At 54.2% G+C, this 27,199-nt stretch overlaps 2 protein-coding genes across 3 annotated transcripts; one reads left to right on the forward strand and one right to left on the reverse strand.

Annotated features, from left to right (window-relative positions):
- The first annotated feature begins 18,259 nt into the window (after window positions 1-18,259).
- CLDN4 (claudin 4) lies at window positions 18,260-20,074 on the forward strand. The gene has a single exon (XM_082600657.1). It carries the CDS (start codon window positions 18,611-18,613, stop codon window positions 19,238-19,240), a length of 630 nt encoding a protein of 209 aa, XP_082456783.1. The 5' UTR covers window positions 18,260-18,610; the 3' UTR covers window positions 19,241-20,074.
- Window positions 20,075-20,151: 77 nt separating this feature from the next.
- METTL27 (methyltransferase like 27) lies at window positions 20,152-25,155 on the reverse strand. 2 transcript variants are annotated; one of them, XM_082600656.1, is made up of 6 exons: window positions 25,086-25,155; window positions 24,647-24,773; window positions 23,966-24,094; window positions 23,617-23,752; window positions 23,152-23,244; window positions 20,152-21,378 (listed from the first exon to the last, which is right to left on the reverse strand). In XM_082600656.1, exons 2-6 carry the CDS (start codon window positions 24,767-24,769, stop codon window positions 21,116-21,118), a joined length of 744 nt encoding a protein of 247 aa, XP_082456782.1. In that variant the 5' UTR covers window positions 24,770-24,773; window positions 25,086-25,155; the 3' UTR covers window positions 20,152-21,115. The 2 variants fall into 2 exon arrangements, with proteins under 2 accessions (XP_082456782.1, XP_082456781.1); XM_082600655.1 differs by lacking the exon at window positions 25,086-25,155 and having other exon boundaries at window positions 24,647-25,079.
- Between the last annotated feature and the right edge of the window lie 2,044 nt (window positions 25,156-27,199).

Here is a 27,199-nt window from a genome sequence, read left to right on the forward strand (position 1 = left end):
TCCAACCGAAAGAAGAGTCTTGCAGCTGAAGGAGCTCAAATATCTTTGTTGGCTGATGAGCAGCCCTATGGGTACCAGGCAGCCTCTTCCCCAGACAGCCCAGTCCCTGCTCAATGGCCTTGTGACTGTGGCGGCCACTGCGGCAGGGAGGGAGTCCACGTAGGGCTTTCTCTCACCAAGGCCGACCCCAGTGGCCTCTGGCCGCAAAGTAGCACCAATCCTGAATCCAATATGGCACTGTCCTTCCTTAGGGGCCAGCCAACCTAATGTGACTGCCATCACTCCAGACTCCTGTTGTGAGGATATCAGCAGTGTGTCCATACATCGATAGATGCCCATTTGAGATGTGGATTTGTTTTACTTGAGCATCATGCTCCTGCCAGTACTACTATTCATGAACTTACTCATGCCTCATTTGCTGTTCTAGTGAATCTTGCAATATTGTTTCTGATCTAGAAGTTGCCTTACAGCAAAAGAAGTATGGGGTGATGTCCTGGGAGTCCTGCTCTTATCATGAACCCCATCATCTAGAAGCATCTGACCTTGCAGGGGGGATGAAATGGCCCTTTGAAGACAGCTGTGGTTCCACCTGGGAGACAACAGCGTGGCAGCTCGGACGGCCATCTTGCAAATGCTCTTACACCTCGTGCTGTTTCTCCTGCCGACAGAACACGTGTGTAATCAGACTTCCTCCTCCCCTGGCCTGCTAAAGAGGATTCAATAATTGCACCAAGTTTGCCCCACCCCCTCCCACCTTATTGAATATAAGTAGGAAGAGTTGCTTGCTGGAAGAAAGGCAATGCAGATACACATGATAAAGTGTTGCGATGGGCAGAGGAGGAACAGAGATCGTTAGACTGGGAGTGAAAGAGTGGTTTGGGGGGTGCAGCTTCTAGAAGATTTGCTTAGGACCTTAGGACCAAGTGTGGGGTGTGAGGAGAGGAGAGGGAACGTGGTTTTCACCTGACTTGTGGTAGACCACATATTTTGATAACTTTGACATCTTTCAGAAGTCAATGGTGGAGGGGCTTCCCTGGTGGCGCAGTGGTTGAGAGTCCGCCTGCTGATGCAGGGGATGCGGGTTCGTGCCCCGGTCCGGGAAGATCCCACGTGCTGCAGAGTGGCTGGGCCCGTGAGCCATGGCCACTGAGCCTGCGCGTCTGGAGCCTGTGCTCCGCAATGGGAGAGGCCGCAACGGTGAGAGGCCCGCGTGCCTCAAAAAAAAAAAAAAAAAAAAAGTCAATGGTGGGGATTTCCCTGGTGGTGCAGTGGTTAAGAATCCGCCTGCCAATGCAGGGGACATGGGCTCGAGCCCTGGTCTGGGAAGATCCCACATGCCGCGGAGCAACTAAGCCCGTGAGCCACAACTACTGAGCCTGCGCTCTAGAGCCCGTGCTCCACAACAAGAGAAGCTACCACAATGAGAAGCCCTTGTACCGCAACGAAGAGTAGCCCCCTGCTCCCTGCAATTAAAGAAAAACCCGCGCACGGCAACAAAGACCCAATGCAGCCAAAAATAAATAAATTGATAAATAAAAAATTTTAAATGTTAAAAAAAAGTCAACAGTGGGGGCTTCCCTGGTGGCGCAGTGGTTGAGAGTCTGCCTGCTAATGCAGGGGACACGGGTTCGAGCCCTGGTCTGGGAGGATCCCACATGCCACGGAGCAACTGGGCCCCTGAGCCACAACTACTGAGCCTGAGCGTCTGGAGCCTGTGCTCCGCAACAAGAGAGGCCGTGATAGTGAGAGGCCCACACACCGTGATGAAGAGTGGCCCCCGCTTGCCACAACTAGAGAAAGCCCTCGCACAGAAACGAAGACCCAACACAGCAAAAAAAAATTCAACGGCGGGGTGGGGGTTAGGGGGTTCCTATGTACTTCTAGATCATGCTTTGTAAATGGGACACCAAGCCTGTGTGGCATTAAATCTCCAGGATCTCAGTGTTATTTGAGGATCCAGGAACTGAGGGGCAAAAATGGGGGAGGCATCACCCTGAAGTACACCCAATGACCCACTGTCAAGAGTTTTGTTTCCTGAACTCTGTGGAGTTAATTGCTCCCCTGGGGTGTTGCATGATAACAGGCCCACTGCGCTGGAAGGGAGGAAGCCCCCTGACTGTTTTGTGTTCCTTGTCCCCCTACAAGAACAGGGAAAAGGGAATCACTACAATGGCTGAGATGATTGACTCTGACCACGGAGGGTAAATCAAGTCCCAGTTACTGGAGGGGAGCATGGGCAATTTGTGTAGAACTCAGGGACCCTCCTGGATGTCTGCATTCTGCTATCACCAGTGATAAATGTTCACAGAAGACCACCACCACCCCAAGCAGGACCACCAAGGGCTGGTCATCTCTGTGGGAGAAGAATGCTGGCCCAGCTGGTGCTGCCAAAGCTGAAATGTGGAGTGAAGGAGGGAAGGCACAGTCCGGGATCAGCTGCAGAAACCAAGATGGAAGCCCACCAGCTTGCAGCCAGACTGTAAAAGTGCCCTCTTCCCTTTGAATATGTTTTTTAAAATTACGAGGGGAATTCCCTGGTGGTCTAGTGGTTAGGATTTGACGCTTTCACTGCCATGGCCCAGGTTCAACCCCTGCCCAGGGAACTGTCTTGCAAGCTGTGCGGTGTGGCCAACCCCCCCCCCCAAAAAAAAAACAAAAAAAACCCTGGAAAGTACAAAGAATAATATAAAAAATACCCATGGGACCCCACCACTCAGAGTTAGCAAGTTGTTACATTCTGCTGGAGACCTTTTGTACCCCTTCCCTATCCCACTCACTTCTCTTCTTCTGGGTAACACAATCCTGAAGCTGACATGGCATCTTCCTGTTCAGATTTGCATAGTTTTGCTACTTAGGTATATATTCATCCACAATACATAGAACTTCTTGCATATTAAACATTTTTACATGGATGGTCTGATATTGTACACATCATTCTGCAATTTGCTTTATTCAATGGTGTTATGTCTTTGAAACGTATACAGGAAGCTTTAGTTCATTCATTGTAACTGCTGTGTATATTCCATGGTGTGAGTATGTCACAGTTTATATCCATTCTCCTCTTGATGAGCATTTGGATTATTTCCAACTGTTTTGCTATTACAAAGATGTGACATACATCCTTGTAAATGCCTCCAGGTGCATATGTGTGAGAGTTTCTCTGGAAGTGGAATTGCTGAATCATAGAGTATATGCACCTTCCACCTTACCAGATATTGCCAAATGATTCCCGAAAATTGTTGCCTGTTAGTATTATACACTCCTTCCAGCACATTAGAGAGTTCCTATTGCTACACATCTCTGCCAACACTTGGTAGCATCAGACTTTTTGTCATTCCGTGGGTGTCAAGTTGCATCTCATTATTATTATTTTTAATTATAATGCTGCTTAGTTTTTAAAAATATTTATCTATTTAGTTGTGGCTGCGTCGGGTCTCAGTTGTAGTTCGCAGGCTCTGTGTTGCAACGCACATGCTTCTCTCTAGTTGTGGCATGAGGGCTCAGTAGTTGCGGCACATAGGCTTAGTTGCCCCACGGTATGTGGGATCTTAGTTCCCCAACCAGGGATCGAACCCACGTCCCCTGAATTGGAAGGCAGATTCTTAACCACTGGACCACCAAGGAAGTCCGCAGTTTCTTTTTTTTGAGGCATAAAATACATTCACTGAGGTCCTTGAAATGAACAAATCTTAAAGGTACAGCTTGAAATTTTTACATTTGAACACATTATGCGCCTACCACCCAAATCAAGATACAGAGCATTTCTATAACCCCAGAAGGTTTCCTGGTGTCCCACCCCATCCTTCTCCCCACTTTCTAACTCCTGTCACCATTGATTACTTTTGTTTATTTTTGACCTTGGTATAAGTGGAATCACAGTGTATACTCATCTGTACCTGGTTTCACTCAATACAGTGTGTGTGAGGTCCACTCATGTTGTTGTGCATGTCAGTAGTTTATTCTTTTTTCATTGTTGTAGAGCATTCCATTGTGTGACTATGTCACAATTCCTATCCATTCTTCTCTTGTGAGCATTTGAATGGCTTCCAATTGTTTTTCTATTACAAACAAGATGTGACACATGTCCTAGTCCTCTAGGTACACATACCTGAGAGTTTCTCTAGAAGTGGAAATGCTGGGTCATAATGTATATACGTCATCCACCTTACCAGATATTGCGAAATGATTCTCTAAAATTGTTGTACTAACCAACACTTCCTCCAGTATGTTGGAGTTTCTTTTTTTTTTTAATTAATTAATTATTTTTTGGCTGCATTGGGTCTTCGTTGCTGCTCACGGGCTTTCTATAGTTGCGGCGAGCAGGGGCTGCTCTTCATTGTGGTGCATGGGCTTCTCATTGCGGTGGCTTTTCTTGTTGCAGAGCACGGGCTCTAGGCACGCAGGCTTCAGTAGTTGTGTCACATGGGCTCAGTAGTTGTGGCACACGGGCTCAGTAGTTGTGGCACATGGGCTTAGTTGCCCTGCAGCATGTGGGATTTTAGTTCCCCGACCAGGGATTGGACCCATGTCTCTAGCATTGGAAGGCAGATTCTTAACTACTGGACCACCAGGGAAGTCCGAGAATTTATATATTTATATGCTGATCCCCATGCTGTTCCACCTTATGCCTTTTCTGGAATTTGGTGACTCATTTTGCTCTGGAGAGAAACCTCAGTATTCACCCTATAACTATTCCCTCCAATTCCCATACCTTTTTTTTGGGACTTACAGTAAACACTGGCAGTTTTTGTAACTTTCAATAAAAATAATCGTGTCTGGCACACCTGCTATCTCTAACACTGAGGCCCTGGTCTGATTGGAGAGACATGGCCTTGCCTTTGGGGAGACATTGCCGAGAAGAGACAGGCCCTGCCCTGGGAAGTCTCAGTCTGAGGTGGGTAATCATATACACTGGGAGCAGATGCTGCAGCTGGGGGCAGAAATAGCCAATGTGTTCAGATGCTGGGGATTCCAGGGACTCCTTGGAGAGGTGATTTTGCAGCCGGCTCTTGTTACATGGACCCCTGTGCTGAGACATCAAGATTATGTGTGTTCTCTGAGATGGAGCCTAAGGTGGGGGACAGGAGGCAGTGAAGGCGGTGGGGGGGGGCACCTCAGATTCTTGCGATAAGACAGTGCTTGTTCCTGGGGTGGTTAAAACCCAGTGTGTACTGTCTCTCCTCAGCAGGAGGCTGGGGTCCCCCCCACCCCGATTTGGCATTCCCTCCACCTCTGCTGCCCCAGCTCCTTCCCTCTCTTTCCCTCATGAGCCTCTTAAACTGGCCGACTGAGAAGCCAGATTGGTTCTGGGCCAGCAGAGAGGGCCCACACCTGGGTCTGGCTGAGTCTGGGAGCTGGGCTTCGGGCTCACTGGGTGCTGTGCTTTGCTGTGAGTGAGTGACGGTGGCTTCTTGGTGGGCTGTCCTCTGGGGGCTCTGGGGGCTGTCGCGGATGGCGGGTGTTTGTTTCTGGGTGCGGAGGTTTGGGACTGCGTTTAGCCTGTGGGTGTGTGTCTGCCTGAGTTTGTGTTTGTGTGAGAGGGTGTGTTTCTCCTCCAGGGTGTCCACTGTTCCGGGCATGGTCTGTCCCTCCCTGTGAGTGAGGGTGGGAGGCCTGAGGTGAGAGAAGCCGGGGTGGGGTGGAGCTGTTTTCTCTCGACCGGGGGCCTGGTTGGCTGTTTGGGAGTAATTCCCAGGCTCTGGGGTGTCAGGAGCCTGGGAGGGAGAATGAGTCACTCCCCCCCCCACCCCCCCGAAACTTATTCCCTGTCCCGGGGGCCAGGTTTCGCCAGGAGCCATAAAGAGGCCCTGCCCAAGGCTCTTCCGCTTTCAGGCAGGCGGGCGAAACCCAGCCCGGGGGCTGCCTCGGAGCCAAGCGCTGCCCAGATGGCACAAGGCGGCCTGGACCCACCCCTCAGGGCTTTCCCTGGTCTATTCTTTTTTTTTTTCTTTTTCAGTACGCGGGCCTCTCACTGTTGTGGCCTCTCCCGCTGCGGAGCACAGGCTCTGGACGCGCAGGCTCAGCGGCCATGGCTCACGGACCCAGCCGCTCCGTGGCATGTGGGATCCTCCCGGACCGGGGCACGAACCCGTGTCCCCTGCATCGGCAGGCGGACTCGCAACCACTGCGCCACCAGGGAAGCCTGATCTACTCTGTGCGCTGAATATTCTGCCCGCTCACAGCCGCTCCTCCCATGGCCCCTCCCATTGCTGAGCCCCTCCCTCACTGAGCCCCATCCCCTCACTGAGCCCCCCTCCCTCACTGAGCCCCCTTTCCCTCACTGAGCCCCCTCCCCTCACTGAGGACCCCTCTTTGAGTCCCCTTCCACTCTCTGAGTCTCTTCATTAAGATTTTCTGGGGGCAGGGGCACGGGAGGGCGTGAGCTCGGAAGCGCGACTGGGTGAGCGGGCTGATGCAGAGGGCAGGAGGCCCAGGGCAGGGTCGGGCTGCGTCTGAGCCAGCCTGCCTTTGGCCTGGCTGGCTCTCCATTTCATCCCGAACATGGGGGCCAGGGTTCCTGCCATCTTCCCAGGCCCAGGGGCATGATGTGGAGGAGGGAAGAGTAGGGGGCTGTGACTCTGGAATTGAGTCACCCCAGGGGCTCCTGGACAGCCCCTACCTCTGCCGCCCTTCTTTCTCTCTCCTCACAGAGGCGCACACTCATCTGCCTACCCTCCTCACCACCCACCTCCGTGAGAGCCCAGGAGAAGTCCCCCTCCTCATTCCTTTGGTTCTCAGCTCGGAGCCCTTGGTCTAGGCGCCCTCACCCCATCCGACCCGACAGACCCAGGATGGGGTGTCAGGGCTTTCCTCGGGGGGTACTTAGAGGAGGGCTGCAGTGACGCTCGCCTCCACTGGGGGGCGCTCCTCTACTGCCGGGGCCACAGCCACCCCAACCCAATGGGTTACTCCCTTCCCGTGGACCTCACAGCCCTGCCCGCATGCCCACCTCCTCCGCCTGTGCATCAAGGCCTCGGCCACACTGGCTGTGCCCTCCGCAGACACCCAAGGGTGCCCACCTCAGGCCTGCCCCGCTGGACCCACCCTGGGGAGGACGGTATCTGCCATGCACACAGCACTGGTCAGCCTTTATTTTTCATCATGATGAAAAAAATCTGTACACCCTATGGTTCACCATTTACCCTGAACCCCCTCCCTTCGCTGAACCCCACCTTAGGGGTACCTTGGGCGGCCCTATCACTTTTCTGACGGTCACAACACTCCCTGTTCACTCCTCCACCCGCCTTTAGCAGGAGCGATTTTCGAAATTCCCATCCACTGGCTGGAGTACATGGCGGAGGCTGCAGCGACCATAAGCAAACACACGGGGGCGACACCTGAGAGGCCCGGACGGGCCCAGCCTTGGCGGGGAGATGGACACGCAGCCATTGTACCCCGGGATGCAGCGCCACTGCCCGGGCCTCTGTCTCCTTGCTGGGCGTCCCAGCTCATTCTGGACAGGGGGTTGTAGCGGGGGAGAGGGGGTGTTGCCTAGGACAGGCACCCTGAATTTCCACCACTCTGCTAGGTCCCTGCGCCCTTTATCCCAGCCCCATACCATCTCGGGCAGGTCTCACTGCTCCTGCGTGTCCACAGCCCGACCAGCAACCCTTGAAGACAGGGCCTGAAGGTTTCTGAGTTTCTCCCCAGCTCGAGCAAGCTCGCGCTGTCTTGAAAACAGACTTGAGTAGATGTTTGGTGTGGTGGTTACACACTGGCTGTGGTTTCAGACAGTTCTGGGTTCAAATCCTGCCTCCACAATCTGTGTGACCTCGGGGAAGTCACTTAAATGCTCTGAGCTTTGGTATCTACATTAGTAGACTGGGATGATAGCCCTTTTTTTTTTTGGATCTTAATTAACAGAATCTTATTAGTTCTCTCCTACATATACCCATGGTATCAGAGCCTTGTTTCAGAGCTCTTCCTTCCTTCTGTTCACTGTACAGACCTGGATCCCAGGCCTGCCCAACAATCCCTATAGAAGACAGTGTTAGTGTGTTTGGGTCCTTCTTTGGAAAGCTGTCACCTCTCTTTCACCTGAACACTGGGACTAACCCCAAATTCCAGGAAGTCACTTCATGTTTTTGAGCTGTAGTAGAACAAATGCATGGAGATTTCTTTAAGGCTACTTTACAAGTTGGTTCCATTAACAATGACCTGGAGGCAGGAGTTTTTTAAACAGCATGAATCAAACACTTGCACGTTTCAACAGAATACAGTTTACATTCATCTCTAAATCTGAGATTAAGAAACTATCAGCTGGTTTCTAACTGGTTTCAATACTGGTTTGAAGTTTGAATAATTTTACTGCATAGACATTAAATATTTTGTTTAAATATTAAACATTAAATCTTTTCCTGACTATCCAGACAGAAATAGAGAAAGCAGGAACAACAGGCAGGAGATGAAACAGTCCAGTTAACAGACTTGTGACTTCTATGCCATCTGTAACAAGGGGAGGGACTTCAGCATGGGTTTCAAAATTGCCTGGGAGCTGCTGTCTAAAGTCACCTCTACTTGGCATAAACCATTTTTTCTACACAAGGTGTCTGATTCCTACAAAGGCAAAAGAAACCCAGAAAACAAAACAGAAAGAACTGGGGTGGTCTCTCAATAAGTTATAGTGGATATCCTGTAGCACTAAAGGAACTGTCATTTTACTTCGTACTACTGAGCCCTTGCCATGCAGAAGAGCTCTTCCTGAGAAATAAAAAACTTCAATCCTGGTTACCCTCAGAGGACACTTTGAGCCTGGGTAAGGTCCTCAAGATGAAGATTTCCTGCTAGCAGGAAGCTATTCTCTACTAACTTTTAGGCTTGCTGCACAATAGTTGAAAAACAGGCCAGTTGGCTATTTCAGTAAATCTCAATGTCACAGCCCTTTTTTTTTAATGTTTATTTTTTTCAAAGGAAAACAGCAACAGCCAGTTGGAAACCTATTTATTCTTCAACTCCAGTTTTGTTTAATTTAGAAGTGACTTACTGATTCACTATATTAACTACCCCTCCCACGCCCCCCACCTTTCCTCTTTAAATATTTATCTTCTACTTTGCTGAATTCTTCTAAGGAGATTGTTCCAGTATATATCTCCAGGTCCTTGCTTTGCTCCTTTTACCAAATAAATAAATAAGAATAAAAATGCAAAATGCAATTCCACTGTGCATCTTAAGGGCTCCAATTGTCAGAAATAGAAAAGAAAAATCTTTGGAATAGCCAATTAAGTTGAATTAAAAAAAAAAACTCGCACGAGCATGTGTAAAATAGATAGTTCGTGGGAACTTGCTGCATAGCACAGGGAGCTCAGCTTGGTGCTCTGTGATGACCTAGAGGGGTGGGAAAGGGAGGGTGGGAGGGAGGCTCAAGAGGGAGGGGAAATATGTATACATAGAGCTGATTCACTTTGTTCTACAGCAGAAACTAACACAACATTGTAAAGCAATTATACTCTAATTTTAAAAATTAATTAATTAGTTAATTAAAAAAAAAAACCCTTCACATGAATGCGGTTTCTTTGGGGGCAGAAATCCACTCCTATTATCCATCACAAGGTCCTGAGGGGTAACAGAAGCTGTGTGGGGCCTGCCTGGCACCTGATAGGCATTTGACAAGTGCTAATTATTATTCTTTTCAAAGCAGCTCTGTTGAGCTATAATTCACATACCATGCAATTCACCCATTTAAAGTGTATAACAAAGTGTTTTTTAGTCTATTCAGAGTATGCAACCATCATCACAGCCAATTTTAGAACATTTTCATCACACCAAAGAGAAACCCTGTACCCTCTACCACCCTATGCCACATCCCCTCCAGCCCTAAGCCACTCATCTACTTTCTGTCTCTATAGATTTGCCTGTTCTAGACATTTCATGTAAACAGAATTATACGATATGTGACCTTTTTGTCTGACACTTGCATTTAGCATGTTTTCAACGTTCACCCATGTTGTAGCACGGATCAGCACTTCATTCCTTTTTATGGCTGAAAAATAATTCCGGTGTATGAATATAGCCCACATAGTCGATCAGTTCATCCTTTGATGGCCACTTGGGTTGTTTCCCTTTTGACTGTTGGAATTGTGCTGCTATGAACATTCAGGTAGCTATTATTAATGTCACTGCCCTTGTCTTCCAAGATAACTAGGCCTGAGTGCCCCAGACTGTCCAGAGCACAAAGAAGGGAAAAAGCCGGGAGGGCTGTTTTGTACCAGATTCATCCCAAAGGGAGGCCCGGGTATCAGAGTTACATGGGATGGGGGATCCATCTCCCCATCAGCAGGGAAGCCCAGTGTGTATGGATATGATTCAGAATATGAAGCAGGAGAGGAAGGCTGGGCCAGATTACGGCCAACTTTAGTACGGGGTGGGTAGGGGTGGTGGCGCCTGGGGAAGACTTCTGTGGGTGAGTTGGGCTTGGGGGTGAGTGGGCGTGGAGGGTGAGGCCGGTGGGAGGCCAAGCAAGGAGGCTGAGGAAACCATGGCTGGTGTGTGTGTGTGTGTGGGGGGGTGGTTATTGCCATATCAGTTTGCCTCTGCTCTCTTGCCTTCCCCGTTCCCAGCAGCAACTGGTCAGGCTTGGGACTGGGGTGGGGTGGAAAGAGAGCCAAGGCTGAGGCAGAAGCTCTCCCTGGGCTTGACTTTGAGGTAAAGGCCAAGGTCAAGAAGAGCTGGGGTTTGGTGTTCTGGAGTGGGGACAGGAGGAAGGGATAGCAGAGAGATTCCTCTATTGGAAAGCAATGATGTGGGAGGGTGGGTGACTTGAGAGCGTGTGGCGTGTGGGAAGGTTCCTACTATGTGCTCCTACTATATGCCAGGCACTATTCACAGGAATGAAAGGTGATACCTTTCAATTGATGACTATATGGTTCCTGGACACTGATTTCTTTCTTTTCTTTTTTTGGCCATGCCATGTGGCCTGCGGGATCTTAGTTCCCTGACCAGAGATGGAACCCACGCCCCCCTGAAGTGGAAGTGCGGAGTCTTAACCACTGGACCACCAGGGAAGTCCCGAGGCCAGTGATATCTGATTCCTCGGTGTTGCTGGGAGGCCACTGAGCCCCAGACCCTGAGGGGGCCACGCAGACTGGATCCTGGAGGTTTCCACAGCACCCAGGGCTTGGCAATGGCTGATGGCTCAAGGAAGGATTTCCTAATGTCCTGGGATGTCGAATATCCCTGGTCAGAGACGGAGCTGCAGGAAGTTCTGAGGCTGAGAGCCCTGCCAGCCCGCTGAGGTGGCAAAGAACTGGAATGAAGTGGATTAAAAGAAAATAAAGAAATACGCGGGACCCTTGGTGCATGCCCAGGTGTGTAGTGGCAGCTTCATGCTGATGTGGGGCTGAACAGCTGTGGAGTGATGCTGAGGGGCAGTGACACCAAGCCATTGGCGCTTGGCCAGCCCCCTGGGCACCTGCAGTCCCCCAGCTTCACTGGAGAGAAGCAGGGATTGTATGGAGGGGGAAGGGAGGGTGTGACCGAGGGCTGTGGGTGAGCTCTCAGGCCCTTGTCAAAAGTTCAAATCATGTAGGTTGGGGCTTCCCTGGTGGCGCAGTGGTTGAGAGTCCACCTGCCGATGCAAGGGACACGGGTTCGTGGCCTGGTCTGGGAAGATCCCACATGCCGCGGAGCAGCTAGGCCCGTGAGCCATGGCCGCTGAGCCTGCGCCTGTGCTCCGCAACGGGAGGGGCCACAGCAGGGAGAGGCCCACGTACCACAAAAAAAAAAAAAAAAAAAAAAAAAAAAGTTCAAATCATGTAGGTTAAACTCTGCTATAAAAAGAACATTGAAAAAGAAAAAAAGTTCACACTAACCACAGGTGTGGCTGCTCCCAGCTGGTCCCCACATCCTGCTCCCCAGCCTACGGGGGCGGGGTGGGGGGGCAGGTCAGGGCCGGCTGTACCCTTCTTCAGGGCTAGACTGATCCAGAGCTGGGAGCCAGCAGAGAATGAGGGCTGGGTCAGTGGGTGCCCCGGGCAGTAGGACAAAGACCTGGCAGTTGAACTGGGCCCCAAGAAGGCCAGGGGTCAGGATCTGTGGGTGGTGTCTACCCCAAGCATGCCTGGAGGCACTCCCATAGAAGGGAAGGGTAATATGATCTCTGAGTCACCTGGGGCTGGGGTGAGATACCACTGATGATCCCTAGACTTTTGGTTTTGTCCTTGGTCTGTCACTGCTGACTCACTGGCTGCCTACCTAGGAGTCCCCTGGTTGGCCTGCTAGTTTCTCTCTCCCTCTTGGTATGTCATGGAAGTAGAGACAGCTTCTCTGTAAGCTGTCGTCATCAGGTGTAACCTGCCCAGGCTGCTGGGAGGGAAAAGGTGCTCGGTTCCAGGATCCCCTGGGGTCCGCACTCGTGGGGGTGGGCAGGAAGCAAGTAGGGATGACTCCAGCCCCTGGCTCTACACACTGGAGACAAGGTCTGTCTTGGCCCGGGGGAAGCAGGCTGCTCTGGGGGTCTATCTGGGCCTACCCTTGCTCAAAGCCTGTCCATAGCTCCCCTGGGCACCCCAGCTCTTGAGCTGGGTCCTTGAGGCTTTTCCTGATGTGCCCAATTTGCCTTCCAGCCCAGCTCCACCACCTGCCCAGCTCCAGACCCCACAAGGCCCCCGAAAGGCCCCTAGCCTCTGACCCTTGCCGCTCCCCTTTTTAGAGAACTCTCTCCTTTCCATAGGCTTCTAAGCTTTTACTCACCTTTTACAGCTCTCCTTCCCTCTCCCTCCTCCAGGAAGCCCGCCTTGGGCCCAGGATGCTGCTTTCCTCCAGAGCCCACACAGAGCTGCCTTCTCTGGTCTAGGGAGTTGTCTGTTTAGATCAGGGGGTCTCGAGGGCAGGCACTGGCCCAATTCCCACTGTTCTCATGATTCTCATGGCCCTGGAATATCACATCAGTTCTCCGAGGCTTAGTTTTCTCATCTCTAGAATGGGACGGATGGTGCCCTGCATGGTTCTGTAGGGAGAAAAATTGATGTCTCATGATACTAAGGCACCTAGCCTGCTGTCTGGCCCAACTCCTGCTGACCAGTGGGAGGAGAGGGCTGGTGGAAGGAGGCTTCCCTGGCTGGGGGGTGTGGGCTGGGCAGGACTGATCCTCCAAAAGATTAGAAGGTCCTCGGGGATCCCCTGGCCTTTAAGTCCTCTTCTTCCTCTGCCTCTGGAAAATGGATGATTCTTACAATCAAGAGACAGGGGCTGCTCTGAAGTGAGGTAGGGGGAGCAGGAGGGAGGGATGGGGGGGTGGGAAGGAGTTCTCCTGTCCCTGGGATGGACCCCTCTGAGAAGCAGGGGAGTGGCCTATGAATGGTGGACAGCAGGGTGGGACGGTGAGGATGGCTCCAGTCTTGCATAAATATGGGCTCTTTGAAACTGCCAGGCAGAAGCTGGACTCAGAAGCACTAATTTTATGGAAAATAATTAAAAACTCACTCAGTCTCATCCTGTCTTTCAGTCTCCCCCACTTCACAGAGCCCTTCCCCCCTCTGAGCCCCTCTCTCTAGCCAAGCCCATTCAGAGCACCCACATCCCCCCCCCCGCCCCCACTCAGCCCCTCCCTCTCTCTGAACCCAGCTCCATCCCTGCCATCCCTCCATCCCATTCCCAGAAGTGCCTGGGCTGTGGGGCTGCAGCCAGCAGCCTGGCCTTGCTTCTCTTCCTTGGAGATGCCACCCCACTCCAACTTCTCCCTCCGTGTATGTGGGGAACCAGGCCTGTCATTACCCCTTCTTGGGCCAAGTGGGGAGGGTGGCCACCTGCGTGGGCTGCCAGGCTACGGTCAGGGGGCTACCCACTCAGCCCAGGGCCTGGCCTCCACTTCTGAGCCCAGGGCCCGTGGCTTTCTAGGGCCTGGGCTGGGCCCACCGGACCCCTGTCAAGACGGCGAGAAGAATCTCAGTGGACTGAGTGGGTCTTGATTCCGTGTTTTCACAGAGCCACCCAGTGCCTCAGAGGGAGATGTTGTCCTCCTTCCCCGGATGAGGAAATTGGTTGAGAGAGTTTAATTCTATTGCCCAGTGTCACAGAATTGGTAGTGACAGAGCTGGGACTCAACCCAGGGAGGGCTGGGGTCATCTCAGATGAGAGCCATAAAAGGGCCACCACATTCTGCCCCAGATTCTGAAAGTCCCAGCCTGGGGCCCAGCCCTCCCAGACAGGGCTGGGCCTGCCCTAGTGAAATCCCCATTGTTGCCAGAGCCATCAGGAGGTGGCCAGCGCATACCGGCCCCGGGGTCTAGAAGTGACCGCCTGTTTGCTGGAAGCATCCAGGAGATCCTCCTTCTGGGACCATCCAGGGCGATGGCTCTGAAGTGACTCAGAGACACAATCTTTACACTCACAGAGAATTATGACACCCCATTGCAGATTATTTATTAAAATTTTTTTTTTTTACTAAAATTTAAACAAATTTTTAACTTAATGACATTGTCTCTGGTTAAAAAAGAACAGGATCTTAACTTGTGTCTGTGGGCAGAGAAGTTAGTGAACTCCTGCAAAAATAAATCGTTTTGAACCAACTTCCAGCTAGATTGATTTCTGAGCTGAGAGTGAGGCTGCTTCTTCTTTTTTTTTCTTCAGAAAAGCCATTTGGTTTTATACAGATCAAAACATATGTTTGGTGGGGAAGAATAATTTTAAGTTGACACCTGGCCTTAGAGTTCCCGGTCCCAGAGGAGACAAGTGAAGGGTCCCAGGACCCAGGTCCGCTCAGCCCTCAGAGATTCCTCTGGCCGCCTCGGCAGGGGTCTGGTGGACCCGCACAGACCAGAGAAGGACAAAGAATGCTCAGATGGCAGCAGGTCACCTCAGGGTTGGATGGGAGACTTTATCTGCCACTTTCCCAGGGACATGCAGGGAGCTGGGCACAAGGCTGTGTGTGTGTGTATGTGTGTGTTGTGATCAAAGACTTGGCTGAGGGCTTCCCTGGTGGCGCAGTGGCTGAGAGTCCGCCTGCCGATGCAGGGGACACGGGTTCGTGCCCTGGTCCGGGAAGATCCCACATGCCGCGGAGCGGCTGGGCCCGTGAGCCATGGCCGCTGAGCCTGTGTGTCCAGAGCCTGTGCTCCGCAACAGGAGAGGCTACAACAGTGAGAGGCCCGCGTACCGCAAGAAAAAAAAAAAAAAAAAAAGACTTGGCTGAGCCCCTGGGGACCATGGTCTGAGAAGTCCTAGCTCCCCTTCGGTGCAAGAGTAGAACCACAGCTGAGGGCCTGATGCTTTGTGACATGAACTTGGCTCTTTCCTCCTCACGGTCCCAAGCTTTTCAGCTCGCAAAGCATGTTCACATCCTCGTCTTATTTCACATCTGTCTTAGATCGGGAAAGGTGCTAATGTCTTCAATTTACAGAGAGCAGTTGAGGCCCAGAGATGGAGCTGGCTTCCCCAAGGTCACAGGGCTGGTGAGAGGGTTATGGGCAGAGATGGGTGACCTGATCTGGCTGGGGAGAGCGCTGTCCTTGATAAAAACCAGCGTGTAAGATACAATTCTACTGGCGTAAAATTAGACAGTGTATGTTGGGAGAAAGAAAAAGAAATAAGTGCTAACCCTGCCCTCTCAGCCCCAAAAGCAAAAGTAATGAATGGCAGACACATTAGTAAAGTGTCACAGTGAAAGCTTGTCTAAGCTGTTGGGAGGACCAGGCCCAGGGAGCCAGAGTAGGTGTAGGAAAATTGTTCCGGCTTTGCCGGTGTTTTTCCTGCAGCAGGTGCGTGGGACCCAGCCAGTGTCTCCTGGCATAAACGAAGCCTCAACAAATATTTCTCCAGCTCCACTCATGTGCAGAGGGCTCACGGCTCCCCCAGGACTGGCTCCTGTTTCTCTTTCACACCCGAGCACCTCGGGCTCCGCCTGAGCTCCCCGAAGACCTCCCCTGCCCTGGGCCTGCCCTTTGCCTTGGGCCCTCCTGCACCTGTCCTCCCCCTAGCTTTCAGCCCCTCCCCTGCCTCTGAAGTGCTTGGCTGAGCTGGGCAGGGAAGGACAGCTTCTTAGTCACTTCTGTTGGGCCACAGGTGGAAAGTTCTAGGGCTTGTGTGCTCCCCCTCCCCCCCTGCTTCTCCAAGTGCCAGTCAGCTGTGTCCCAGAACAAGAGCTGGAAGTTGGGGGGGGGTGTAGGGGGTGAGTGAGGGTCTAGCCGTAGGGCCAATTCACTTCTGTAGGCAGAAACCTTACTGAAGGGCTGGAATGACCAGCCCACCCCGTTCTGGGCAAGCCCCACACAGCCCTCCTTGGGCCTCAGTTCACCCATCAGTGCAAAGGCTGTAAGAGTCTTGCCCTGCTTACTGATAGGCAGGCTGTGATGAGGTCACTGCAGGGAAGCGCTTATCGTCCCTCTGGAAGGGCAGTATCTCCGTTGCTCAGTCCACAGACCTGTTTGCGTGGTAAGGAGAACGCCAGGGAGGCGTGGTCCTGGCAGAAACTATTCCTGTTTGTGTTGGTGTGTGTGCCTGGGGCTGAGGGGGAGTGGGGGAGGGCAGCTGGGAACCGGGATAATGCCTCCTGCCTTGTTGAGCACCTAGTATGTGTCAACCCCTGCGCTGAGCTCTGAGGCTGAATATCTATCCTTCAGGAGCCCCCAGCCTCATAGGGGAGACCGAAGTGTTTACAGTCAACCACAGCACAAGGACCTCAGTTTCCCCATCGCGCTAGATTATCCCTGCCAGCCCTATGGTTCCACAGGCTGTCAGCACGCTTTAAATAGCTCACAGAAGGCTTCTACCCAAATCACGCACGCAGAATAGCTCTCTTTCTCGGGAAGCTCAGGGACCACTGTGAGGGTCAGATTAGACACCCAGCTGCCCCAGGGCACCAGGCACGGGGCTGGACAATGCTGGGGACTCAGGGACTCATTGGAGCCCTGGCCCCTGGGATGAGCTCCCCAGCACGTGGGGAAGAAAGGGTGTGGGGTTCCCTTGATCCAGCCAGGATGAGCCTGGCCATTCTCTCTCCCCACCACAATGACTCCTTCCTTTAGGTTCCCAAAGCCCTGCCCTGAATCAGGCCCTTCCTAATCCTCGCCCTCTGCCCGGCTTTCACCTCCATTCTGTTTCCAGAGACCCCTTTCTCAGCCTGGCATCCAGTGCCCTTGCTGGTCTCACAGCCTCTGTGCCCAGCCCAGGGCTCCCTGATGCCTGAGACAGAGATTTCTGGCTCTTTTGCTCTGGCCCCTCCCCCACTACCCCATCTCTGGTCAGACTGGATTCCTCTGAATCTGTTCTGGTTCCCAGAACTAGCTGCATTTCCCCATCTTGGGCACCTTGGCCCTCGCTGTTGCCTCTCCCTGAAGTTCTCCTTCACCTAGTCCTGCTGCCTTGCCCAACTCCAGAGGGCCCCGTCCATGGCGATTTCTGTCATCAGTGCCCTCTGCAGCACAACCCAAGAATTCAGTGCCCGCTGGAGTTATGCCAGGCAACTCCCCTTCCGTCAGGCCCCCTCCCAGGCACCACCCCCTACACCCCGGCTGAGTTTTTCCTCCCCTTCCAAGTCTCATGGGACTTTGCTCCCATTTTGGCTTTATCGGAGGACCGTTCTGTGTATCTTCACTAAGTAAACACCTGTTTGCTGGACTGATGTCCCCAGGGTCTGGCCCATGGCTTTCTCTTGGTGACCTCCCCGACCTAATTCTGGCCAAGCCGGCTTAGCCCCAGCAGAAACTGGCTGAAACTTCTGAGGTGGGGGGCAGGCTTCCTTCTCTCTTTGGCCAAAAGGGCATCACCTCCGAGACCCCTCCTCCGGCAGGGCTGGGAAGCCAGGTGATGGTGGTGAGAGATGGGGAGGGCACGTGATGGACCCAGGAGTCCGGGCCCCCCAGCTCCTTGGTCCTTAAAACTGGACCACATCAGGCCAATGTCCAGAGGCGGGTAAGGTGGATGCATGGATGGCGAGACTCTTAATAGTAATTATCAGGCCAGTGATGCAGCTGATGTGGACTCTGACAACAGTAATCATGGTGGGGCTGCTCTTTGACGTTCCCAGGACTCTATCCTCAGACCCTCTCCCTGAAGGTCGCCACCTTCCATCCAACCACCCAACCCTGGAATGAGGGAGTCCTGGGGTGTGGGGACCCTGGTCTCCAGGCCCCAAACCTGGCTGGGCCCAGCTCCCCCCTCTAGCCCCCCAGGTATGTCCAGGTGTTTGCAGGCTGTGACTCAGTGTCTATCTCCCGGATGACCTCAGCACAGGCCTGGGGGCAGGGGGAAAGGGCAGTTTCCTCTGACACTGGGTCTCCAGCGTGGTGACTCAGGGGCCAAGGGCTGGGGCCTGAAAGTTCCTTTGTTGGCAGGCTCAGGAATCTAGAGAAACTGGTCAGGGGGCGGCTCCAGGGACTGAAACCCCTCCCTCGGCCCCCGCCCCTCCTGCGGAGCCATATAACTGCTCCAGTCTTTAGCCTGAGAGCTTGCGGCAGCTGTTGGCAGGAAGAAACTGGTTTTGTTACACTCTTACGCTCGCTGGGTTTGTGCCTCTGAAAGGCATCCGGAGCTGCTCCAACTGGCTTTGCCTCTGGACTTGCTGTGAAAGACCTCCCTGCGAACGCTGAGTGTTCATCCTCGGCACTTGGACACCTATAGCCTCCAGGGCCGGATCCCCACAGCCTTCCAGGTCCTAGACCCCAGCAGACGCTAAGCTATGGCTTCCATGGGGCTGCAGGTGATGGGTATCGCTCTGGCCGTGCTGGGCTGGCTGGGCGCCATACTGAGCTGCGCGCTGCCCATGTGGCGCGTGACGGCCTTCATCGGCAGCAACATCGTCACGTCCCAGACCATCTGGGAGGGCCTGTGGATGAACTGCGTGGTGCAGAGCACAGGCCAGATGCAGTGCAAGGTGTACGACTCGCTGCTGGCGCTGCCGCAGGACCTGCAGGCGGCCCGCGCCCTCATCGTCATCGGCATCATCTTGGCCGTGCTCGGCGTGCTGATCTCGGTGGTGGGCGGCAAGTGCACCAACTGCGTGGAGGATGAGAGCACCAAGGCCAAGACCATGATTGTGGCTGGCGTGGTGTTCCTGCTGGCCGGCTTGCTGGTGTTGGTGCCCGTGTCCTGGACGGCCCACAGTGTCATCCGTGACTTCTATAACCCACTGGTGGCCTCGGGCCAGAAGCGGGAGATGGGTGCCTCGCTCTACATTGGCTGGGCCGCCTCTGGCCTGCTGATGCTCGGTGGGGCCTTGCTTTGCTGCAACTGCCCGCCCCGTACCGACAAGCCCTACTCCGCCAAGTACTCTGCGGCCCGCTCCGCCCAAGCCAGCAACTACGTGTAAGGCGCTACCGTTGACTCTTTTCCTTTTGGCTTTGTTTCTCCCTGGACTGAGCTTACTGTGACCCCAGGATGGCCCTGCCAAGCAGGGACTGAGCCAGGCCGCTGGCCAGGAGCCCTCAGCCCCTTCTGGCCCTCTCGGACATTTTCTCAAAGTCACCTCCAACACTAGCAAGGATGGATGGAAAGAGACTCCTGTACCACCCTCCTCGGAATGGCTGTGGATACAGGGGGCTGGCTCCTGCTGGCCCGGACAGCTCAGCCCTGACTTTGCTTGGGCTCTGCCTGAGTGGGTGTTCAGCGGACCATGGGACTATGCCCGTGTTGATCACTGTCTCCTTCTTTGATCCTCCCCACTCCCTCTGCCAGCATCCTCTGGGTGGGTCAGCAAGCACTTGGGCTGTGCCTTGCCCATGGAAACCTGTGGCCACGAGAACAGCTGCCTTGCTCACCCACCTGCCCTTGGAGCATAGTTGCCGAGCAGAGAGTGGACAGACAGGTTTAGAGGGGAGGGGCGGAGGTGCTACAAACTGGTTTGGGTAGTGGCGGGGGAGGGGGCTACAGGTGGCCCAGGCTGCCCACACCCCTTCCTGTCCCTGCCCTGCGGGCTCCGAAGAAGGACCCCGAGCCCCTTGAGACTGGCCACCTCTGGATCCTCGCCCCTGCCAAGGTCATTGGAGAGCCTGGAGAGGCAGGGGGAATGCTCTTTCTCTGGCCCTAACCCCAGGAAGTCCTGGGGCTTTCCCCTGCTGCTACGTGGTTTCTGTTTTGTAATTTAAACTATTTGTCACGGTAATTGCTATTATTTTCTACAATAAATGGGACCTGTGCACAGGAAGACTGTATCGTTTCTGATTTCAGCTGTGGAGGTGGAGGGGAGGGCAGGGTTGGAAGCCTGGGCAGGGGGCTAGTGAGGGGCAGGACGACCGCGTGGTGGCCAGGACCAGAAGACTTACAAAACTGGTTTTGGGGAATTGTGAGACATCGAAACTGGCCCCGACCTTTGGAGTCACCTTGCTCAAGCCCTCCATTTGTCAGAGCGTAAAGCCCAGGACCTTAGGAAAGTGCTGGGAACTGTAGGAGGGCGGAAAGATGCGAACAGCCAGCCCTGGGGGATGGGCCACCTGCCCTCCCCTCCTTTTGTTCCAGCTCTGTCTGGGCCTCCAGGCTGGTCTGCTCACCCCCCAGGTCCCTTCTCCCAGCCTTTGCTCAGGCTGTCTCTGCCCTCAGCCTGGAATGTCCCTTTTCCTTTCTCCACCCTTCTGAATTCTGCTAGTCCCGAAGGCTCAGCTCTGCGCCTCCTCCTCCATGAAGCCTTCCCCTGGCTCCTGTCTGGAGGCGTTATCATCAGCCCTGTTCACATCCCCACCTGGTGCTGGTGTGGACAGTCACCGAGGCCCTTTCACCTGCCCAGCTCTGGGGCAGCCTCCAAGCTACGCCCTGAGCCCCTCAGCTCTGCATTCCGATCCCTTTAGAGATGAGGAAACTGAATCCTGGACACGTGAAAGTGTTTGGCCAAGGCCCAGATGCGTGAGCACGGGTTCCTGGTCTGTGAGTTAGAGGGAGAGGGCCCTCCACCCTGGGAGGGGTCAGAGTCACATCTGTGGCCCTATCGTGCCTGGCACAGGGACAGCCAGGGATGGGGTCCCTCTCTGTCCTGTTTCTTCTCTTCTGTCCTCCATAGGGACAGATGTCACTCTTTGCAGGGGTGAGAAAACTGCTGAGCCAGAGTTCTGCTGCCGCTTCTGGGATTCATTTAATAGGCATAGCTCTCCTGAGGGGCAGGGTTGGTGCAGCGGCCTCGTTTTACAGGCAAAGCAGAGGAGGCCCGACGAAGGGCCTGACGAGGCCTCATGGAGGGCCGGAGGCCAGCTGGGGGCTAGGCCCTGGGCCTCACTCCCTCAGCCTGGGCTGCCTCCTGCTTTCGGTACAGATAGACGATGCCGGAGATGAAGCCGTCGCTGTCAGAGGCACCAGGCCCCACCTCGAGCTCGGAGGTGGCCAGTTCCCACTGGTCCACAGGCCAGGCCACCAGGCGTTCCCAAGCCCCGGCCTGCTCCAGCCTGGCCAGGGTGGCCTCCAGCGCCTCTTTGTAACGCAGGTTGGATGGGTTGGTCCTGGTGGTCAGACACAGCAGCCCACCTGGGGAGGGGTGGGGAAGGAGCAGGTGAGTGGGGGAGGGGCAGGAGCCAGGGACAGGAAGGTTGTCCCCTTCCTGCTCACATCCTCAAGGGAGGAAGTTCTCCCAGCTTTGTCCCCGGGCCAGCCTTTCCCATCTCCAAGCCCCTGGTGCTCACTGATCCCTCCTCTAGGAATACCCTCTGCTTCCTCAGCTTACTGGCCTCCTACACACCTTTCAAGGCCCGAGTGTCCTTTATGCTGGGAATTTTTGGCTGAATCCCCTTGACAGAGGGGGCTCCCTTCTCACTGTTCACCCAGCCCCTCTGCTGGAGGATACGGCTGTGTCTGAATGCTCATGGGCTTTGGACCTTGGGCAACTCCCTTCACCTCTTGGAGCTTCAGTTTCCCAGCTTGCAGGGATGGTTACCCTGTCTCACAGGAAGGCCAGCACAGTCAGTAAGCACTGGCTGAATGAATGAATGACCTTGTCACTCCAGGTCTTCTCCAGGCACCTAGCGTATGCCCAGTGCGGGCTCAGATATACCCAGGAGAGACAGGAGTCTGGAAGGCCTCCTGGAGGAGGAGGTAAGGAGAAGCAGGGTGCTACTGGCGGAGAGGGGCTTTGTGAGAGGAAAGGCTCTGAAGCAGGGGAGCCTGTGACATGTGGGCAGGCAGTCTGGTGGCTGAGGGGACTGGCAAACACAGGCTGGGCGAGGAGGTCTGGTCCTTACTGGTTCAGGTGATGGGAGTTTCCTGTCCTCCTGAGCCTGATCACTACCTCTCTCTCTGATGCCACCAATGTCCCTGCATCTGTCAGCCTCTGTGGTTCCCTGAGGATGAGGCCTGCCTAGACCTGCCTTGACTTAGCCAAAGCCCCTGCTGAGCCCAGCAGGGGTGAAGGGGCAGGGAGCAGATGCAATCTTGCTGTGATGGGGCACCTTCGGGGCTTCTAGATCCTGTCCTGCAGCCAGGTCTGAGCCTCGTGATCCTCACACTCCACCACTCTCCTTTCTACGTGGGACTTCGCTTAGGCTGTGTTCCTGCATGGACTGCCCCATTCCAGCTATCCCAAATGCCTCTCTTCTCTGAATTCTCAGGGCATGGAGCACCCACAGCCTTGTGGGCCCACCTCGGGCTTGGGCTTTTTCCCCTGGCCCCTTTCCGGGGCACGTGGGTTGGGTGTGTACCTTCTCCCCAGGGCAGAAGCAAGCACGGGGCAAGGCACACAGTAGCAGCACAGTAAACACAACCCTCACCTGCACATCAGCCCCACTTGTGGAGTTTATAGAAAAGCACTCACATCTATCATCTCACCTGAGCAGCCCCATTTCACAGATGAGGAAACTGAGGTCAAGCAAGAGAAGGAGACTCCCCCTAAGTTAGTGGGGAAGCTGGAAGATGAGGGAACTAAACGAAGCCCCTACTATGTGCCAGGACTGAAACACAGGCCTTACAGACACTACTTGACCCAATTCTCACTGCAATCCTACAGGGAAAGGACTGTGCCACTCTGCTTACTGATGAGGAAATAGAGGCTGGAGAGGAGAGTGGAATTGTTTCCGGTTTCCCAGTGGATAAGAGGCAAGCTGGCAACCTGCCTGCCCTGCCTGTTTGCCTGGGTGTTGATGGTGGCAGCTGAGGCCGAGCCTGGGCCGGCAGCTGTGGCTGGGATGCTAGGCTGTGTGACCCTGGGCATAACCCTACTCTCGCTTGGCCTGAGGCTTTCTGAGGCTTGTGTCTGTGGGTGTGGAAAAGGGAAGGTGCCTGCGTGTGGCTGGATGGGCTGCTTCTCACCTGGCTTGGTAACCCGCAGGAGCTCAGGTACGGCACTGCAGGGCACCTGGCCGTCACTGAGGGCGCCCACCGTCAGCACCGCGTCAAAGGTCCCTGTATGGAGGTGCGGATGTGGTGTGGTGGTTTGTCTTCAGTGTGGCGTCAGACCACACTGGAGGATGGTGCGCATGATGGCGCCTGGGGAGGGACCAGGCCTGCCACTGGTGTCTGTGGGACCCAGATCCCGTGGGGGATATGGCAGATGTGGCCCAGTCCTGGACTGAGGTCAGATCATGGGACGGAAGTTTCAGAAAAAGCGTCTCAGTGAGGGACTGGGGGGCTCGAAAAGAGAATAGGACTCAGTGTGGGAGGGGGCTTGTGGAGGGCTTGGCAAGGGGGATGGAGTCTTGGCAAAAGAAAGGGGCTCCATCAGGTGGGCTTGGTCAGAGGGTGTGCCTTGGGGTGCTGAAGGGGGAGGGGGAGTACCTTCAGAGCTGGGTAGAGGCTCCTGACCCAGGGTGCAGAGGCTGAGGCGCTGGTAGAGGCCACGGGCCCGGGCCTGTTCCAGCATCCCTGGGCTCCCATCCACCCCATGCAGCTGGAGGAAGCCCCGAGCCTGCAGCTGGGGTGGGGGGACCCAGTCACAATTCATACCTGCCACCTCTCAGTTAGGTCCCTGCACCTCGGGGAGGACAGTGGTCCCTGCAGTGGATGTAGCCCAAGTGTTTGGAACCAGTGAGTCTGAGCAGGGAGGCGGGGATCTGGGGCCTGGGGTAGTAGGAATTTTGAGCAAGTGGGGGCTGAAGGGAGGGCAGGGGATCTAGGGTGGTCTCACCTCTGCAGCCACTAGGCCAGTACCACAGGCCACGTCCAGGATCAGGGCAGCATGGGGTGGACCTGGAAGGGCTTGGGTGAGGCATTCCACTGCGAGCTGGGGAGCGCGGTACTGCAGGGCGGCCACGTCCTGGGGACAGAGTGCTGCACCAACTGCCACCCCGTGCCCCAGTGTTTGGGGGACCTCCTTTTGGGTGGTCTAGGAGTCAGCCTGGCCAAGCTGTGTGTGTTGGGGGCCCAGGGCCTGCTGGGACTACAGTGAGGGGAGAACCAGGTATGAGGTGCTTTCCTCTGTCAAGGGGCAGGGACTGGAGAGTAGCCGTCAGCCCACTGTTGGGGTCTTTTCTGTGGGCCTTGGCATGGCTCTCTGCTTAGTTCATAGTGACTCCTCAGTGGCACCTCCGCCTGGACTGCAGTCCCAGGGTGGGGACGTCTTGGCCCCTGATCTCTAGGGTCTGCCAGTCTGGAAGATGGGGCTGGTGAGAGGGCAGGGCCACTGTGGATGCACTGAAGAGGAGCCAGTCCCAGAAGAGACAGGACTGCAGGGCTGCACCCAGGTCTTACTTCCCTCTCACATTCGTTGCCCTGGGATGATGCAAGGCTCACTATTCCGGCTTTACAGACACGAAAACTGAGGCCGGGCGAGCGGATGGAAGCAGAGGTGAGGACCCGGCCGGTTTACCTGGTCATAGTCCGGAGCCCATTGGTCATAGAAGTGAAGCTTGTGGGCCAGGTCGGTGATGCCATGCGAAGCCCCCACTCGCGCCCGCACCTCGGGCAGGCTCCGGCCCTCTTCCAGAGCCATCCTCCTGTGGGACACGGCTTCCATGTCCTGAAGCCCACCTCAGTCTCACCTCCCTCCCACCCATCATGCCCAGCAGAGGAGGCTGTCAGGAGGGGGCCTCTCCCGGCCACCAGCACAATGCAATCCCATTTCACTGGGGGTGGGGGTGGGAACACTGAGCGCAGGGAGGACGAGGCTGGACACCTGGGGCCTCAGGGCTGCTGGAAGGGGTGTTCCTCGCGGCGGGAGGGAGGACCTGCCCCACCTCCTTGTCGGCCACCGCGAGCGGGATTCCAGGGCGGAAGGGCCCCTTAGGCGGTAGGGGTTCAGAACTCACCACCAATCTGATCCGCCAGCGGGGTGGGTGGGCGCTGGAACTCGCGGAAGGGCCGGTACGCGAGCCTGGCCACGCCCCCACCTCCCTCGATGATTGGTTTTCTGCTAAGAGAAAATGCCCAATCAGAGGAAAGCGCTGGCCACTCGCCCCCACCTCCACCACCAGCCAATGAGTTCAAAGTTCTTGGCCCGCCTTCAGTCAGGGAAGATCCCAGGATCTTGTTGAGAAGTTTGGAGGGTATCTGGGTTGAGTAATGTTCTTTGTGCCCTCCGGACTCCTGACGTCCTTTATGCTTCTCCAAAGCATGAGCTTTTAGGCATCAGCCTTCATTTTTAGAACAGTCACCAAGATCCATGCAAGGCTGTCCAGTAGAACTTTCTTTGGTGATGGAAATGTTTTATAAATACACGCTGTTCCAGTGGCTGCTGAGCGCTTGAAATGTGCCTAGTGCTGCTGAAAACAAACATTATAGGTTGGGACTTGAAGCGAGTCGCACTTCAGATGGGACTTGAACCCACCATCTCTGGCTTAGGAGGGGACTTGAACCCATAATCTCCCTGGTGAAATCACATACCTGGTCTCAGGACTTAATGAAGCTCAGGTTCTTTATGTGTTGTTGCGGAAGGAATTCAGCAAGAGGCAAAGTGATAGGTAAAAAGTAGACTTACTGAGAGTGATACATACTCCACAGACAGAGTGTGGGCCATCTCAGAAAGTGACAGGTTGCCCTGAAATATGGGGAGGTTAGTTTTTTTGGGCTGGATAATTTCACACGCTAATGAGTAGGGGGAATAGTCTAACTATCTTGGAGAAGGGGTGGGGATTTAATGGTTGTGCCCTGCCCCCTTCCTTCCTGTCTCAGCACTGAGGAATGAATTTTAAAATTTATTTAAATAATTGAAACAGCCATCTGTGGCTAGTGGCCTCCGAGTTGGACAGAGCAGGGAGACTTGCTACTCAAAGTATGGTCCACAGACTTGCAGCACCTGCGTCAGCATCATTAGCTTGGGTTGCTCCAGGGGAGGACCTTAGGGGAAATGCAATTTGTTAGAAATGCAAATTTGTTACAAATGCAAATTCTTGAGTCTTATCCCAGGCCTATCGAATCTGAATCTGATTGTGGGGGGATGGAGTGGTCATAGGGCCCAGGGATCTGCTTTTTAACAAACTCTCCGGGTGATTTCTATGCAGCTGAATTTTCAGAAGCACTAGCCTAGAGAACCCTCGTAGGGGATCGAAGTGTGGGCAGGCAGTTTGGGAGACTGTTGCGGTTAGCCAGGCAGGAGATTCATGTGCAGGGTTGATGGTGCCATTCATAGTGGGGGAACCCAGGAAGAGGAGTAGGTTTGGGGTGAAGAGGATACTAACAGTTTGGGAATGTTGACTTTGAGATGTGTACTTGAAGATGCCTACTTGATGCCAGAGTCTTGAGCTCAGGAGAGAAGCCAGGCTGGAGACAGATTCAAGGTCATGAGTACAACCTGTGGTGACTGAAGCATCTGGCACAGGTGAGATTGCTCAGAGAAGAGAAAGGGGAGGGGAGAGGCCTCAGGATCCAGCTTGAGGACCTCCAACACTTCAGTGTGGCAGAGTGTAAGGAGATCGGTTAGGAGGTCCCCAGAGAAAGAGAACCAGGAATGGTTTTCTGGACAGAAGAGAAGCCATTTGGGCCTAAGCCATTTTGTGATCTAAGCCTGGCCACAATGCTTGCCCTTGAACAGGTCTCAGTAACCAGTGATCTTAAAGGAACAAAGGAATGCAGGAACAGGGAAAAGGCAGTGCGACAATAGTGCAGTGATCAAGCAGAGTCCTAGTTCATCCTCAAAAGATATACATAATAATATATCTTTGAGCTCTGTGGGAACTAAGGCCCCCACCCAAGTGGAGGACGATGATGATGTTGATCCTCCTGACTTCAATCAACTAAAGCTTGGACTCTGTGGGCCTTTGCTCCAATTCTATGCTGAATTCTCCTCTGCTCAGGCCCTTCATGAATATGCATATACCGTTAGCTTAAAACTTCCCCAATTTTGCCGTTCAGGGAGGTGCTGCTTTGGGAAAGATCCCAGGTATTCTCCTTACTTGCTGCAGGTAATGAATCCTTCCTTCTTCCT

This window comes from Mesoplodon mirus (genome assembly GCF_964341445.2).
Source record: "Mesoplodon mirus genome assembly, chromosome: 15".
NCBI classification, from domain to species: Eukaryota; Metazoa; Chordata; class Mammalia; order Artiodactyla; family Ziphiidae; genus Mesoplodon; species Mesoplodon mirus.

Excerpts from the sequence above, each read along its gene's own strand:
- CLDN4 (XM_082600657.1), top strand. The coding sequence starts at position 18,611 with ATGGCTTCCATGGGGCTGCAGGTGATGGGTATCGCTCTGGCCGTGCTG.
- METTL27 (XM_082600655.1), bottom strand. The coding sequence starts at position 24,793 with ATGGAAGCCGTGTCCCACAGGAGGATGGCTCTGGAAGAGGGCCGGAGC. Across the intron at positions 24,095-24,646 it reads GGGCTCCGGACTATGACCAG|GACGTGGCCGCCCTGCAGTA; the intron begins GTAAACCGGCCG and ends CTCTGTCCCCAG. Across the intron at positions 21,379-23,151 it reads CCTGCGGGTTACCAAGCCAG|GTGGGCTGCTGTGTCTGACC; the intron begins GTGAGAAGCAGC and ends ACCCCTCCCCAG.